The sequence below is a fragment of the Sarcophilus harrisii genome, chromosome 4 (assembly GCF_902635505.1).
Source record: "Sarcophilus harrisii chromosome 4, mSarHar1.11, whole genome shotgun sequence".
NCBI classification, from domain to species: domain Eukaryota; kingdom Metazoa; phylum Chordata; class Mammalia; order Dasyuromorphia; family Dasyuridae; genus Sarcophilus; species Sarcophilus harrisii.
The window spans coordinates 384,994,447-385,012,774 of NC_045429.1; the positions used below are offsets into that span (position 1 = coordinate 384,994,447).

General features: G+C 32.1%; 1 protein-coding gene across 9 annotated transcripts in view; it reads right to left on the reverse strand.

Moving 5' to 3' along the window:
• The window catches only part of AHCTF1 (AT-hook containing transcription factor 1), a 104,535-nt gene that overhangs the window by 50,371 nt on the left and 35,836 nt on the right, over window positions 1-18,328 (reverse strand). For all 9 annotated transcript variants that reach the window (XM_031967000.1, XM_031967003.1, XM_031966995.1 and 6 more), the window contains 9 exons: window positions 14,257-14,373; window positions 7,454-7,538; window positions 6,180-6,330; window positions 5,008-5,140; window positions 4,709-4,890; window positions 4,065-4,126; window positions 2,464-2,592; window positions 761-851; window positions 576-665 (listed from right to left, as the gene is read on the reverse strand). In XM_031967000.1, coding sequence (XP_031822860.1) covers window positions 576-665; window positions 761-851; window positions 2,464-2,592; window positions 4,065-4,126; window positions 4,709-4,890; window positions 5,008-5,140; window positions 6,180-6,330; window positions 7,454-7,538; window positions 14,257-14,373 — 1,040 coding nt within the window. The remainder of the gene's footprint in view (window positions 1-575; window positions 666-760; window positions 852-2,463; window positions 2,593-4,064; window positions 4,127-4,708; window positions 4,891-5,007; window positions 5,141-6,179; window positions 6,331-7,453; window positions 7,539-14,256; window positions 14,374-18,328) is intronic.

Consider the following 18,328-nt stretch of genomic DNA (forward strand, 5'->3'; position numbering starts at 1 on the left):
CATTAATTATAGACAGGAAAATTAGTTTAACCAAGTTTCAACTTTAAATTATTTATTATATTTTTAATTAAAATAGCTTCTTTAATATTCTAACATTTCCTAAGGAACATAAATTGGATGACCTCTTAGTTCTCTTTTAACTCTCAAACTATAATCTTTTCGCTCTTTATTTAGTGTGATTGGCATTTTCTGAGAAATATAAACAAAAGGAGGGAGAGTACTGTCATAAATTTTCTAAACTCTTCAGACAGGTTTCACTAACCTAAAAAGGATATTTTAAAAGTTCTCATAAACAAGGAAGCAAGAAAAATTTATTAAGCATTTATTCTGCAATGCACTGCAATAGGTAATAGGACTTATAAATATGATAAAAATAATCCCTGTCTTCTCAGGGAGCTTAATTTTACAAACAAAATAAATTTTATTTCATTTTAATTCAAAAGTTTAAATGTGTCACAAAAAAACTTTTTCTCTAATAGGTTTTTCCCCCTCCAAATTATAACACATGGGACTCAAAAAGTAATGAATTCTTAGAATCTGAGCTCTGTTCCCAATTCCAAATTTAGAATACTTACATATTCGATCAAATTCTTCTTTTGTAAATATTACTTTATTCCACGTCCACTCAAGAACAAACCGCAAATTAGCAGCAGAGCTTGGTTGTTCTTGTTTAAGAAAGAGGGATGGGAGAAAACCATTAATATAATCTTTTTAAAAAATACAAAATGATTACTAATTTTCCAAAGTAAAAAAGTTTTACCTTCTGTTGTCCATCTTCTAATGCATCCAGTTAGGAGTCCTAAGGAACTTGTGTGAACAGCTGCTGACAATATAGCTTCTAACTGTTCTTCCTAAATAATGTAAAAAAACAAAACCAAACAAAAAGGTCCAATGCTGAAATCACTGAGAAAGGTAAAAAATCAATTTTTTAAATAGAATAATTTAGGATAAGTTGGCTATCACTGTAAAAGTGCTTAGAACATATAACAACATATAAGAAACCCTTCACTAGATAATGACAATGGATATTTTCAAAAGAAGGCCCAATTTCCAGTAGGATTTACAGATTTGTAGATCCCACCAAACTATATTCATCCTTTAAGGCCCAGAATAAATTAAAGAAGCAAAATTGTTTTCTTCCAAGTCCTGTTCCTAGCACCTTTTTAAAGTTAAGTGGAAACCCCCCCCCCCCAAAAAAACCCTTAAAAATCATCTTCTGTACTTCTATCATGGATTCAATAAAGCAAAAGATTACTGCAACAATACTAGGTATTTATGATATTTTTAACTTATGAAAAAAATGAAGCAAACAAGATTTTCCTTAAAAAAAAAAAAAAATTACACTAGAATACCTTTTTCAACACCAATCCTCCATTGAAGAATGAACTGAGCTAAAAGGCAATTGTAGCAGAAAAGAACAAAGAGGGATGGGCAACTAAAAAAACCAGACAATTCAATATCCTCAGAGAAGGCTCTTCTCCAAAAAGCTAAGCTAGTTAACCTAATTTAGAAAGACAGGATGCACAGATAACTAACATCTATTCCAAAAAACCCTGAAATTCAAAACATACTGAATAATGATTAAGAGGTCTAACAAGAAACTATACTAAATGACATCTTCCATACCAAAACTGTGGAAAAAGTCAGCCAGACATTCACTGGCAATAGGAAAAGGGCCTCTCAAGCAAAAGAAACGTGTTCTGTATCCAAAAGCAAAAAAAGCACAGTGCTCCTCCAAGAAAGACACAGGGTGGTTAGAAAGCCCTAGGCCACTGAAACAGAAATGATCAGTAAGAATACAGAAGAAATTTCAGATGGAAGCACAGGCAAGCAAAGTTTTGATGATTAAAAAAAAAAAAGCAATATTCCTCGAGGGCATAAACTATTTCATTTTATCTTTATATGCCCAATGCCAAGCACATTCCTGACTTAAATCACTTTATAAATAATTCATGGGTGAGGGGGAGAGAAATCTACAATATAATAAAGTATAGGGATTCCTCTACCATACAAGTGGCAGCTGTTTTGCAGCTTTCAGTTGCTTGAGCCACTGTGTGTTTAAACAACTTGCCGGTCACAAACCCTGTATAGGTCAAAATTGGGATGGGAAACCAAGTCTTCCTGATTCAGAGGAGGAACTCCTGCCTTTCTCTTAGAATGTTTTCTCATTCTTCAGCTACTTCAAATTTGACTTCTCTGTAAAAATTGTTATACTATCTGCAAGAAGAATGATGATTTATACTAAATTTGCAACATTTTAATAGATACATTGTATTACATCTACTAAGACACAAATATAAGTATAATTTGGTTATGTAAAATTTAAAAAGTATTTGTCCCAAAAATTATTTGGAAAACAGCAAGTCAGATTCTTTACTGTTTGGAAAATAACTGTTAGATGCAAAAAAGGAAAAAAAAGAAAAGAAAAAGAAAAACTAAATACACACATTTTAATGGCCTCACCTGACTTAAGCTGGAAGGCTGTATGTCAATAAGTCTTGGAGAAAGGAGTCCAGCCACAAGACATCTGTTATAACCATCAGGAATGGCTTCACTCAAAGAAGATCCTGATTTCTTTAAAAAAGTCAAGGTCTGAAAAAATGAATTTTAATAGGTTCTCAGTAATCACTGACATTAAGTAATTAGTCTACTACAATAGATGGTAAATTAACCACTATAACAATTATTCAAGAGAGTTAAATTATTTTGGTTATCATTTTAAATACAAATCTCCAAATGTTCTCTGTTCTCATTAATGAGAAAACTCTTACTTCATCCATAATAAAAAAGGTAACTTATGCAGCTCTCATACTATCTTAAAATATAATGTTTAGGTTATGTATTGAGTTTATTGTGGTTTATGCAGGAAGATTTTGTCCTAAACCTAATTTTCTGGCAGGATACATCTCAGTTTGCCTCATAAGTTTTGTCAAATAGAGAATTCTTACTTAAACTGAGTTTTTTTTTCTGCTACGTTATTTATTGACATTATAGCCAATATCAAATAGTTGAGGTGAATGAACTTTTCACTAAGTCAAAACCAAAATATTTTCCAAGAAAAAAAGAAACAAATCAGAAACAACACATATACATATATTGATGGATATATAATACATAATATATGATAATATAATAATATATACCGATGGAGATATATATATCCATAAAATGAATGGATAGACCAACTCCAGTACTATAATGCAATATTGTTGTTTAGTCATTCAGTCACGTCCATGACAGGGGATATTGTTGGCCAAGATACTAGAGTGAATTGTCACCTTTTCTTCAGCTGATTTTATAGAGGAAAAAACTGAGGTAAATAATTTTAAGTGACTTGCCCAAAGTCACCACCTAGTAAGTATCTAAGTTCAGATTTAAACTCAGGAAAATATCTAGTATTTTATGCACCTTGTGCCCATAATCAAGTATTATTTCACCATAAGAAATGATGACTAATAAGAATTCAGGTAATTGCCTTTATGAACAATGTGCAGCAAAGTAAGTAGAACTTTTTAAAAAAGCAGATTGACTACAACCACATACATGTTAAAAATGAAAATTACAAAATAGCAATGAATACAAAATAAATGAACAAATATATCCCTTCTGTGCAAAGGATGTGAAATATCACACATATTCTCAGATTTGTTTTTCTGAACTTTTTTTAAAAAGCCTTTTTTTCCCCCATCATCTGTTGGGAAGATGTTGGGAAGGGGAGGAGAGAAAGAGATATGTATCTGGCAATTAAGGTGATGTAAAAATGAAAAGATAGTAATAAAAAAATTTTTTAATGAAGCAGGATATCTGAAAAACCAAATACTAGTTACAGCCAGTACAGTGTCCTTGCTGTGGCAGCAAGGAATAGTAAATGCATACGAAGTGGGAAGAAATAAATACAAATAATGGTTTCTTCATTATAGTTTCAGGGCCTATAGGCTATTATAAATCTTAGAGCTCCATATAAATGTGCACCATCTAATTAATAGAAGATATGTATATAATTGTATCTGAGCCAGAAACATTAAAATTATGTCTTTTAACTTTAGCACTAAACATGTACCTACCTCCTTTTGAAAGCCAGTGCAAGTCAAGTGAACAACTCCTGAGTTTAACAAGCAAGTAGCATCTAAAAAGAGTACAAAAAGTCATTTAAAGTTTTAATGACAATTGCTGAAAATAAAAATTTTTTAGGAAAGACTTTTAGCAAAATAAAAAAAAATATGTATAAAAACCCTCTAATTTATGTCTAAAAAGCACACACTAATCCTATGGATTGCACACATGAATGTATACAGGTCGCTTAACCTTGCTGGATCTTAATGTGTTCAACAGCAAAATGAGAGTAGGATGGCCACTAAGGTCTCTTCTATAGCTCTAAAACCACAAAGCTAATTACATACATTTCTGCCTACAAGATAATAATTACTAATTATATATAAAATGTACACATCACAATTACATACTTAGTTTGTTCCTAAACTCTATGACTTATCATGATTCAGTAAGGTACAAACAACAAAGCTGAGAAATTATCCATAAAGGCATTAACTAAGGGAAATATGATTCAATTGAAAAGAATGAAATTCATACATTTAGTTTATAGATTTTCCAATAAAATCCCCTCTTCTCTTTAATAAAGTGAAGCACACGTCATATGATTAAACTCAGTGACTTTTCTAATAGTCATAGTTATTAACAAAATACGTACCAAAATTATAAGTACTGGGATTAAAAAACTGCTCAGGTGGTGGATATGAAGGAGGAACACCACGATTCAAACTTCTTTCATGTACCAATATATCCAAGATGCAATTTGGAGAAGTCTTACTCACTACAGAATCCAATGACCACAGTGCAAAATAAGAGCAATTATGAAGAAATTCTCCTGGCCTTAAAAATAAAAATGGGAGGGAAGGGTATGGTAGGAGAGTAGTAATTTACTGATCTGATAACCACAAAACAAAATTAAGAAAAAGTTAAAAATCATTATAAAAAAAGCAGTCTTACCTTAAAGAATCTGGCATTTGTGCATGATACCAACGATTTATATCAAAAAGACCTAAATATGTAGATGGCTTTCCTTGTCCATATGTATTCACCTGCCAGCTAAAGACTGAAACACTGGTGTCAGGAGACAGAACTGGGGGGAAAAGCAACATATTTTACATAGAGAAATTTTGTAACAATTCTCATTAAGCAGTATTTAATAACTTGACTTAATATTTTTTTTCTCCTTCAATTCATTTTCTCCAATAGCTTCCCTAAAACCTGGGTCACACTTAAATTCCAAAAAAAAAAAAAGCTTCAGGAGCTCTTGTAACTTAATAAAATTAAGTCCTTTAACTTCAAATTCGATCTCTGCTTAAGTACTACTCATTTAGCTTTAGGCTAACTTTGAATCCCTCCTCTGGAGCTCTTAACTTAGCTGTAAAAACCAGAAGAAAAGGGACTATGAATAGAAATTAGGAAGAAGAGTTGGTTTAAGGAAAGGATAATAAATTTGATTTTTTAGTATAAGGTAAAAGCTAAGCAAAAATGGAAATGATCAATAGACCAATTTAAAACATAGGACCAGAATGAAGTTTTACATAAGGCATCAACAAAAGGTAATGCGGGAAGCCAAGAGAGCAAGTACAGAGTAAAAGCAGGACAGAACCAAGAACATAGCTTGGAGAATAAAGGTTATTTAACCAATTAGGTTAGAATCAAACTCTGAAAAATAGGGAGATTACTGCTGATGTCTCATAAATTATACAGATAGTATATATACTGCTAGAAAAATAATGGAGCACAGTTTTTTTTTTTAAAAAAAAATGGATTTTAAGAGCCAGGGAGACTTCAATTTAATTTCAACTTTGGGTACATACTTGCTAAGCAACTTCAAACAAATCACTTAACCTTTCACTGCTCTAGACAAACTACTTTTAAGCAGCAGAAAATGTACAGATCTTCAATAAAAGTTCAATGAGAGAGCACTGGTCAGGTCCCATTCTCTAAGACACAATTGTTCTTTGTATGTATAGCTTGGGAATTAGAGTAGATTAAAGGACCCATTGATCCTCATAATGTTTGTTTCCAGAATTTCAACAATTTTCAACAATTTATCTACAAGTCTCACAATCCACAAGTCTCAAATCAAATCAAACATGTACTAACTACTACAATGACATTTTACAAACCTTCATTTACGCCTTCCTCCCTGTCGACGTGGCTTCGAAATTTCTCTATGCTCTGGCATCCCAAAAGTTTGGTGTTGCTAGTCTGACCTCTCAAAGGAGATATACCACCTGTAAGATCTAGGCTGTATCTCTCTTCACAGTATTCTAATCCCTGAAACATATATTCACATTAATAATCTAGTTACAAAATTTTAAAAAATATATTGCTAGACAATGAAAAAAATTGCCTCTTAGTACAAAAATGGTTTTATATATAATAATGACACTTTTCTACAAACTGAGGAATTGATAAGGAATTTAAGAAAATAATAACACTATCACTAAAAAAAAGTTTTAAAAAAATCTGTAGACTGAAATTTAAACAAAAGCTTAAATAAAGTCAAATTATGTTCAGGGGTTTGAGGAGATGGGTCGCATGGAAGAAACTCAATAAAACTTACCAGAAAAGGCAGGGCTGTGCTTTAATCCTGCACTGCCAAAATAAAAGTTTAATGTAGGGGTTTCCAAAGTCTAAATGATTATTACGGAATCTTCCAATCTAGACAGAATCTGGGTGATGGGAGATACAAGGATTATCTTCATTCCTTAGGGTAGGACACCCCCTAGAATTGGAAGGGAATATTTGTGGTGGCAGGGGCCCAGATTCACAAAAACTGAAGGTTCCTTTCAGAGATCCCCACTGCCTGAGGCTGAGATAGAGGAAGTACAATTGACACTTGGCTAAAAGATTGTTCTAGATCATGCTCACCAGGCTGAAATATGGAATAATTTAATTTAATTTATAATTTACTGATTTTTTTCAAAGAGGTAGATAAAATAAAACATTAGCATTATTATTCTGAGAAACAAAGCATCCAGAAAAAGATCACTACCTGCCTGGTCAAGCAATCTTTTACACTAAAACCTGAAAAATCTACAACTCACAGCTTGTATCAAGAAATACAGAATTCAAAGTTTGTCTCAGAACTAGAAGGAAACCAAAAATTTTAACATGAGGAGTTAGTTACTACTGGACTCCTGATATAGGCAAACAAGACTCAGAGAACTTAAAATTACTTAAGACCACGGGTCTTAACTAGTAGCTGAACAAGATGGGACTTGGGCCTCTAGATTTCCTGACTCCCAGTCCAGGATTCATATTCTTATAATATAGCAGCTCTGACAATCACTCAAGAAGCACTCTTTTTATTAATTGTTTAACAGTAAAAGTAAAAATCGTTAGAATACAGATACCTCAAGTAAACTGTTAATGTACTGTCATTTTTTTTTTTTACCTCATAAAGGATTTGTCCTGATGCCAAGCACTTTCTATCACCAAAGGCCAGCTGAAGAAGATGTAAACTCAAAACGTCTCCTTCACTGAAATCATATAAAAATTTGGCTATGAGCACCTTACATGTTTCATACACTAAATGTTCCTACTATTTTGGATATAACATTTTCACAAAATAACCACATTTAATTTTGAGTATGTGTTTAATTGATAAAACCTAATACACTGGGTTGTCAAAAAAGTTTGATCTGAAATATTTCAAAAAACGATAATAGTATAAAAGTGTAATTGTTCACATTAGTTAATATAATACAAGAAAATAAATGCACACAGTTCATTTTATTCAATAAACCAATAGGCAGTTATCAAACTTGTTCTATAAATAAAAACATAAAATTAAATTTTAAATGAAAACACAACCCTTATAAACATAAATTAAAATTTTTATACTAAAGTTTTTAACAAGTCTTTAAAAAAAAGATAATTAAGGAAAACAAATTTTATATAAATTAATACTCACCCAAAATTACCTTGAACATAAAGATGTAATGTGGAACTTTGAAAAAATCGTCATCTCCCCCGCTAAAATGCACACTTTTTTTTTATGTATACACATATATAATCACATAATACTATGATTACTATAATACCCTAATAATATAATTATTACTACAATACCCTAATTTTTTAAACTCGATTCTAATTATCCCCTCACTACACTCCAGAAAAGGGATGGATAAATACAAGGAAACGTATTTATAAAACAAAGGACTTTATGTGATTGATTATAACAATAAAAAAAGAGGAGAAATAAAGACACTGTAGAATAGATTCTGAGAATTATAAGACAGAGAACAAAAGCCTCAAAGTACTCAATTAACCTAGCCCTGTCAGTTTACAGTTAAGGGAACTTAGTGCAGAATTTAAAGCACATGACAAATTCATAGAAGTAATGAGCAACAGAGTGGGAATTTCAACCTAGGTCCTATGATTCCAACAATATTTAGAAGTATGTCATATTGCCCAAAGAGTAAAGTGTAGCTAAAGGATAGCCATCAGCAATTACAATATCAGAAACTAATAATTATCTATAATCATATATACAACTATAATGTATTCACACTTAAGTACTATGTGAAGGTTTGGTCATCATGTTTCAAAATTAATATATAAAAGAGAGAAAAGCAACAAAAATGATAGATGGCTACAAACAGAAAAATAGATCAGTAGATGAAACTAGATAAGTAAGACCCCAAAGTGTTAGAGAAACTCAAGTACAAAGTACTAGAAAAGATTCTCTCATTCCAATTATCCAAGAAAGCTGGACAAGAATACAGGGAAAATTAGATGTAGAGATCAGTTATCTAACTCTATATTCTACAATAAACTCAATACTGAGTATGTAATCAAAATCCAAAAAGCAACTGTTTTCTCAAATAGGAGGAGAAAAGTAGTATTCACAACTATAGCTAGGGAGAAATTTCTTTTTTATTGTTATTGAGGGTTAAGTGACTAGCCCGTGGTAACACAGGGTAGACTAGAACTCAGGTTCTTCTGACTTCTATACACTATGCCTCCTTGCTGCCCCAGGAAATTTCTTAATAAAAATAAAATCAATGTAGCTAGAATAAGAGAAAATGTTCTGATAGGGGAAAAAAAATCACTATCTAGCTCAGAAATAAAATCTGAATATTATATCTGAAATTAACTGACAAAAATTGAGAGACGCCCTCCTTGAAAATTAGAATTGGGCAAGGGGAAGCCGTGAGGTTGTAAGATGAAGAAATAACAAAACAGAAGAATGAGAAAATAGAACAAAATGTGAAACATTTTATAAGAAAAGTGACAAGTCTGGAGAAAAGATCAAGAAGAGAAAATATAAAAAATAATTGGACTCCCTGAAAGTTGGGACCAAAAAAACAACCTTTTCATCAATAATGCAAGAAATAATCTAAGAAAATTGTTCTGAAGTGATAAAACATAAGGGGAAAGTAGAAACAGAAAAAAATCCACCAATCATTACCTCAATGAGATCCTTTGTGGAAAACGCATAGGAATATTACTGTACAATTAAAAAAAACCCCAAATCAAAGAGAAAATTTTGCAAGAAAGGAGAAAAAAAAAATTCAAATACCCTGGAGCTATAATTAGAATTGTCAGGACTCAGCAGCCAGGCCTCAGGTCCTGGAATCATATCTACCAAAAATCAAAAGAACTAGACATTTGGCCAAAAATGTCATATCCAGAAAAATTATCTATAATATTGAATGGAAAAAAAAAAAAAGACCTGACCTGAACCAAACCTGAATTTAATAGATAATATAACATATAAGAGCCAATATCAAAGATCTATTCAAGGAACTCAACATGGACAAATTCCTTTTTTGTATACTATATGTTTAGGATTCACAACAATAGAGTAGCTCAAAAGAAAACTTTGGCAGAGTTAAGATAAAAATAGTAATTATGCCATAGAAAGGAAGTGCAGGGGAAGAGAAGAACAAACACACAGGCCTGGGGGGAGGGGACTTATACTTCTAAGAACCCACTCCTATCATGAATGGGTTAAATAGGTAACACTACATACACACTATGAAGGGCACAGCACCCTCCAAAATCCATATAAAGAGTAAAGGGAAGAACTGGGCAGATGGGGAAGCAAAGGGTGTGAGAAGAAGACAAGGAAGGGATACGTGAGTATGGGAGGTTAGGTGAAATCAAGGCAAAGTAAGGAATAGAATTAAAGCAGCAGGGACAGGAAAGTTTTGTAGGGGGTAGGGTGGGTGGGAGAGAGGCAGAGGAGTGGGTGTGTGTATGTGTATGTATGTATCTACATATAGACTTAAATATAGCCTGCTTGCAGGTGGTACTGGGATAAAAAGGGAGGGAAAAAGAATAAAGTAAAAAAAGATGCTCAGCAGAGAAGCAAAAGAAAAATTTACAAGAAAGTAAAGATGGATACTTATGAATATAAATTCTTTTAACAGACAGACACACATGGTAATTTCTAAACACTCCCTCCCCCCGCCCTCGCCATATTCTGCTGGTCACATGACAATATTTTCTTTTGTTTTGTATTCCTTTTGTTTCTTAAAATAAAATTAATGTAATTTAAAAAGTAAAAAAGAAGAAAATAATATATATATATATATATATATATACACATACGTATAGTTCTCCAAAAGCCCCAGGTAATTAAATGCATTTGCTCTGACACTGTACTATTAGATTTTCCAGGTCTTTCTACCTGATTTGCAGGGTAAACTTTCCTTTGTGTATTACCCCCCATGAAAATTAAGGTGCCATCCTTGAGGAAAGGCCCTGCCTCAATTTTTCAATTTGTAATTCCAGCACTTAACAAAGTACTTGATTCATAGTAAGTACTTAATGCTTTTTCACATCTAAGTGGTCAAAGGAGTGAACAATTTTTAGAAGGAAAATTGTCAAAAAGCTATTAATAAGAGATTTCATTTCTTCCATATATCTCAACCTTGAAGTTGGTAATGAAGTCAAGTAGTTTTGGAGATAAGTACTTATCTTCAGTGTGAAAAATGTCACTGAGTTGCTTGTACCCTCCCTTTCTGATTAATCCCCAGTCAGTCCCTGCTCACCACTAACCCCATCCCTAGAAAATTACTAGACATACAATGATTTTGGTATGTGTCTCTTCCCACAACAGACTATATACACCTTGAATTTGTTTGTATTCTCAATGCCTAAAATAGTGGGCTAGCACACACTTTATATCAAATACTTGGTAATTGTTGAGTCCTTAACTCTACTAAAAACTCTACTCTTAACTACTAAAAATTCTTAACTTCAACTCCAATAACTTCATCCTTCAACTCCTTATCCTACACATGAGATCTACAGTATAAGGATTAAGCATATACTATCTATTCTGTACCTCTTAACCCAGGGCCTGCTTAGGAATCTTGGGCCCTGCTATTGGCTTCCTCTGTGACTTTGATATTTGACCTCTCAGTTTCTCACTTTTACCACTTTATAAATTAAAAGGGTGTATCTGATTGAGCTATTCTCTGGGGTGAGGTTCCTTCCTAAATCTATAAGCCAATTGTTTTGAAATATTATTCTCAAGACAACATTTCAAATTTGGTTCATGGACAGATCCCTAGTCTCCTTTTCAAACTTCATTTGTATACCCTTTACCACAAAGTCTACTACAACATAAAACCATGCCCAATACTTAACCACTCAATTCTCTAAGATTAAAGGCATACAATATAAACTTCTTTAGCCCCTTCTCTATTCCTCAAAATTTTTCACCATTATCTTCAATTTTCTCTTCCTTTGATTTGGATACAAACAAATAGTTATTTTTCACAAATCACTCCTTTTCCCATGGTCTTTATTTTATATCCTCCTTCCTCCTCCTCCAGGATCTTGATCTTTAATCACTTCTCCTTTCTTTCTTTCTTTTTTTCTTTCTTTCTTTCTTTTCTTTTTTTTTTTTTTGCTGAGGCAATTGGGGTAATTAACTTTCCCAGGATGACATAGCTAAGAAGTGTTAAGTGTGTTAAGTGTCTGAGACCAGATATGACTTCAGGACTGGTGCTCTATCCACTGCGCCATCTAGCTGTTCCATCCCTTCTCTCTTACAATGTTTTATTCTCCCTCTTCTCTGGCTTTTTCTTAACTGCCTAAAAACATGTAAGATTCTCCACAAATGTGTGGTAGGGTAGGAGAGACTTTTCATGGCCTAGTTTACTTATCTATTATTTCATCTAATAAAGTTCTTGAAATAATTGTCAATAATTGATCTCTATTTCCTTATTGTTTCAACATCTTTCAAAGAGTCTCTTTCATCACTCTTCTGAAACTTCCTTAGATATCTCATAAGGCCATGTGGCTCAACAAATTCAAAGCCCCTTTTTTCAATCTTCCCTAGATCTATTTCTCTCATCAGGCTTGAAATATAACATTCTACTGGTTCAGTTCCTACCTTTTAAAATATTCCTTTGTTGACGTTATTAGTTTCTTGTTATTTTCTTGATTTCTTAGTGTGGGGATTACCAAAGAACCTCTTCTTTATATTTTGATAATCTGATAATCTCATTTACTCTAAATTTCAATGACCACCTCTATGCAGTAGACACCAATATTTGTATCTCTATCTTTCACCTGATCTTTTTTCCGAGTTCCAGATTTGCATTGCAATCTCTGAATCAAACATTGTAGCATTATTAATAATTTTGAAAATCCAAGCTGAGGAGGCAAAATTATTATTTTCCATATCCCTTCAGTATTCAGTAACATGATTTTCAAACCAGAGAGAAATGATTATTTGTCTTAGAGAACAAAAGAACACAATAAAAGAAAACAGAACAAAGAGATAATTAGGAAGGTTTAATGATGAGAGATGACAGATATATGGTATCATATGTGTTGTCAATTTTGGGTCTTCATCGATCTACTCTCACATTATATTATAGCAGCAAATTAAGTACAAGATTTTCTTCTACGTGCAGCTTTATGCAAAGCAAATTTCACATGTTAACTTGATCCTCACAACAATTTTTGGATGGTAACATAATATACGACATCTCCTTATTTTACAGACAAGGAAGCTAAAGCCTGGGGAGAGTTAGTGATTTGCTCAGGGTCATGCAGTTTGTAAGTATTTTAGGCTGAAATGAAACTCTAATTGAGTACTTTATCCACTGTACCACTGAGCTCTCTTTGCTATCAATAACCATGTGAAAAAATGTTCATAATCACCTATAATTAGAGGTAGCTAGCTAGTGCAATGAAAAGAATGCTGCAAGAGTTGAGAAGACCTGTCTTCAAATCTGGGCTCAGACTCAATAGGAACAAAATGCCAGGCAAGTTACTTAACCTGTCTCAGTTTCCTCAATTATAAAATGGGGAAATAGTATCTATCACTCAGGTTGTCATCAAGTTAAAAAGAGATCCTGATACAAAATAGGCAATAAATAAATCTTTCCTTCTTTCTTTTCTTCTTTTAAATAAAAAATCCCTCTGGCTTTTAAAAAAGCCTTTCATAATCTGTCATGTCACTCTACAATCCACCTACCTCTCCCCACCTCATAATCCAATGATTTTAGCTTCATTTTGTTTCTCTTGTCCAATCTGGCTATCCCTTATGATCACAATTTTTTCACTCAAGAGTTCATTCAACTCTCAGCTAAAATCCCATTTTCTATAAAAAGGTCTTCCCAATAAAGCTAGTGCCTCCTCTCTAAGGCTGCCTGAGACTGATACTGCATCTTCACTGGCTTTATCCATGCTAGAAATTCTTACCACCTCCTGGCTTCCATGATTTCTTTCAAGACTCTGTTCAATTACTTTCTTTAAAAAGCTTTTCCCAGGCTTCCTTAATAAAGACTTCCTACTGACATTATTTCCAATTTATTCAATATTTATCTTTATACACAGTAGTCTCCATACTGTCTTCCCCATTAGACCATGAGCTCCTTGAGAAAAGATACGTCTTCCCCCTCTATTTGTATCCACATAACTTAGCAGAGATCCTAGAACATACATCTGAAGTACTTAATATGCTTACAGATTGATTATTACATCCATAGTACCTACACCTCACAGAGCTGCTGGGGAAAAAATGCTTTTGGAAATATAAAACACTATATAAATGTGAGAAATATATACCAGAAGAAATACTTACAATTAAAACTTTCAATTGCTCTTATATGTATTTGTAAATCAATTTAGTCTTTTATACAGATGCTAAAATGAACTCCAAAAATATCAAAGAGAATAATAAAAAAAAAATGCCTCATATATATATATATATATTTTACTTACCTATCTTGTGTAGACTGAACAGCCCATAAATAGCAACAATTTCGAGGATCATTTTCAGGTTCTTGGAAAGTAACAGCATAAACAGGTACTCTTCCTCCTTCTAACTGGGCATAATACCTATAATACAAAATATTTACAAATTGTATATATATTGAATTATAATTTTAGTTACTAGGTTTTCTAATTATGTGAGAAATGATACAAAAAATTGTGTATCATTTCATTATCCTAATTTCTTAAACTATAGAACTATACTCAATAGAGCATGCATGGATTGCTTCAATAACAACCCCTCTGTATTTCAATATTGGATTTTATAGATACTACATAAAAGAACAACAAAAAAGTCATTAAAAGAGAATCATACAAGGATAGCAACAAGCATCAAGTCAAGAAGTTTCTAGGATTTCCCCTAAATTTTAAATAACATTTGTCATCCAACTATTAAATAATTAATATTAAATTAACTAAAATTAAAATTATAGATACTACATAAAAGAACAAAAAAAAATCATTAAAAGAAAATTATACAAGGATAGTTACTGAAACAGCAACAAGCATCAAGTCAAGAAGTTTCTAGGATTTATCCTAAATTTTAAATAACATTTGTCATCCAACTATTAAATAATATTAAATTAAATGTCACATTATCTTTTAGCTAGTAAAATGGCTGATTCTACAGAATCAAGTAATATTATATAAACAAAGACTTAGTATTATATTTTTGGGGTCAATATATTAATTTTTTAAAATCTAATGAATGTATAAAAAAAACAGATCGATTTACATGGAGAATGTTGAAACTGGAATAGATATTAGAAGGATTCTGATATAAACATTAACTAGATAGTATGGGATTTTCTGATCAGTAAATCTCATACACTAATTTTCAAAAATACTAATAAAGAAAACATTAAAACTATATTCAGCATACAATTAATCCTTCATTAATTTCAAATATACTTAAGGAGATAACAATGCCTTAAAATATTATAGACATCTATTAATATGCATATAGGTTTTATATTTATAGACAATCAGACTTTTCATAAATTTCTTCTATATTTTCATTAAGATATACAGAAGTGATATTAAAAGGCTTGCTTGCTGATTGAGGGAATAGAGATTCACTAGATATCAAAATTCACTAGATATCAATATCATTATGTAACCTTTTAAGAAAAAATTTTAAAATCAGTTAACTTTAGCCATCAGTCACAGAGAAACTTCTCTTATTCCATAAAGATCTTTAAGTTCTGAAATTTGGAAGGTGGGAGGACCAAAAAAAGAATTCAGGAGTTATGAGTTCACTGTAGTACACAACCACTCTACTGATAAAAAGATCAGCATCTCTTACCCTACTTGAGAGTTACCTGGGACCTTTGAGAGGTTATAAGTTGCTCAAGGTCACAGAGGCAGCATGAAGTTAGAGATAATACCTGACTCCAAGGTTGGACCTCTGTTCAATATTCCAAGCTGCCTCTAAATATTTATTAAAGAAAACCATTCTCAAAAATTTTAGTAAGTATTCATTCTTGATTACTGTAGTTAAGCACCAAAGGCAGTTAGTTTCAATACTCAAACATTGGATTTATATTTTAAAGCAAAAATGTAATAAAAATAGTACATAAAAAAGTTGAAATATCTTCCACAAAGCTTAGAAATCAGCATTTTTGATAACACAAATCTTTAATCCATTAACCAAGCATAATGCTGTTAGTAAAATTCATTTAAGCAATTATTAACTGCAAGACACTGGGGATATAAATACAGAAGTGAGACAGTCCCAGCCTTCAAGGAGCTTACATTCTACTTACATTATATTTTGAATTTAAGGCAGCACATAGACATTTAAACGGAGATATTCTATGGATTGTATTAGGGGAAAAATTCCTTTAAACAGTGGGAGATACGGGACTGTCAGAGGTGAGAAGTCAGGGCTTGAAATGAAGAACTGGGAGTCATCCAAGTACAGGCAGAAACTGAAACCATCTAAGCACATCAACAATCCAGTGGAACTATTACAGAAAGAAGAGCAAAGGGTCTATGACCATGTGGAAGCCTGTATAGATAATAGGTGAGTGAAAATTGTACAGGGAACACATATAGAAAGTAAAATATAAAAAAAGTGGGAGGAGAGAGTGTCCCCAAAACCAAAGAACAAAATTCCTTTGCCAACAATAATGAAAATTCAAAAGTCAAGAAGCAAAAAATTTATTACTCTTTGATAAGGTGTCATCGATATCAGATTTATGTATAGTAAAGTTGTAAGAAGTCGATATGCATCATTATATTTGTCATGGTAAGAGGAAATTACTGGAATTTAGTAGCAGGGTAATATCCTTCAAACCCAAATTAAATTTATTTTGGTACCTATGTGGAGAGTGTACAGATTTAGGCACAAGGACATATTTGAAGGCTATAATGATAGTTCAGGCACATAATGAAAGCTAAACTAGGTTATTGTATTGTGGAAAATTGTGGTGGTAAAAATGATTCAACAAATGACTGAATAAGTGTGATGAGGGAGCATCAAGAGTCAAGTAAACATTCAAATTACAAAAACTGGATGACTAGAAGGATGATTTCCTAGACTAAAATTTCTGAAGAGGGTGTAGTTTTGTTCAAAAAGATAATGACCGTTTTGGGTGTATGTCAAGTTTGAGATGCCTGCATAGTATCCAATTAGAAACAACCCAATAGGCAGTTGGTGATGAACTGAATGTCAGCATACCCAGCCTATGAGAAGTGGCAACATCACCAAATGAGAGAGAATACAAAGAAAAGAGAATAGAAGACAATCTTGGAGCTGAAAAAAGGTAGGACAAAAGAGCACTAGGCTTTTGTGAAAACAATAAAACAAATTCAAGTTGTTTAAAGATCATTTTGCAAACAGAATCAATGCAGAAGTTGAATCAATTTTTTATACTGATTTTCCAGTAAATTGTCCAACTTAATTTTTATATTACTATTTTAAGTAGTATTAATTGTCCCATCATATAGTGATAACTCAACTATCTAAAGTAAATTTTTACCAACATATTACATGTCCTCAACATATTAAAAAATTTTTCATGTATGAAGATGGTCAATTTTATTCTCTCTCCAAGTCTGTGTGGTAAAATTTCTATTTTCTTAGAAAGTTCTACAAAAGTTCGAAATAGTTAAACAGAAGATTGCTAGGAATCAAAATTCAAGTTAAAGGGAAAAAAAAGATTATCCAATAAGATATCCAAAAAGATATTCCAATTACAGAAAAGAGTGAAATAAAAAAATTCTTTTTTTCCCCCTCTTATGCCTCTTATGCTTCTTTTCCTGTTCTGTGTAAACTAAAGCATATGTGAGTGAAAAGCTTATAAAGCACTAATATTCACAAAAAAATCATTAAACAAAAATCTAATGTCTGACTCTTCATAATAATAGTAATAATAAAAAGAAAACAAAGAAAAAAAACCAAACCCTTACCTTCGGAATTCTTACACTTTCCCCTACCCATCCAAATGTGCTTAATTTCTGAAGATTTCTATTAGATTCAAAAGAAAATTCGCCCCTAGAACTTGCTTTAGGTGGCAAAACTGTCAGTATATACTACCTTTACTGTACTATAGTATTAACAAGAATTTTTTCCCCATACCATATGCCACTCTCATTCAAAAGGTAGTTAGCTATAGGCATAGACTGAGGGACATGCTCCAAGTCTACTCAAAAGTTTGTTTTGCTTAATAGTAATTTTTATTAAAAGGGTGTGTTCTATTATTGAAATGGTACCAGCAAATTTTTTTTTAAAAAGCATCATTAAAAGATTAGAAGTAAAATAGAGGAATGTTTTCCCACCCTGAATCTTATGGTCCTATGACTGTACTGATAAAGTTTGAACAATCTAACACTAAACCCTTGTTCTGTTATCATCCCAGAATTCCACTGTTGTTTTCCTTTTGCTCAATAAATTTGGGATTTTGGATGCTTTGATAAACATCATTTAGGCAGTTACCAGTTATTTTATGCAGCAGAATAAATTAAACGTTGCTATCTTACTATCTGGTGATACAAATTATGTTTTAATGCTGCATCC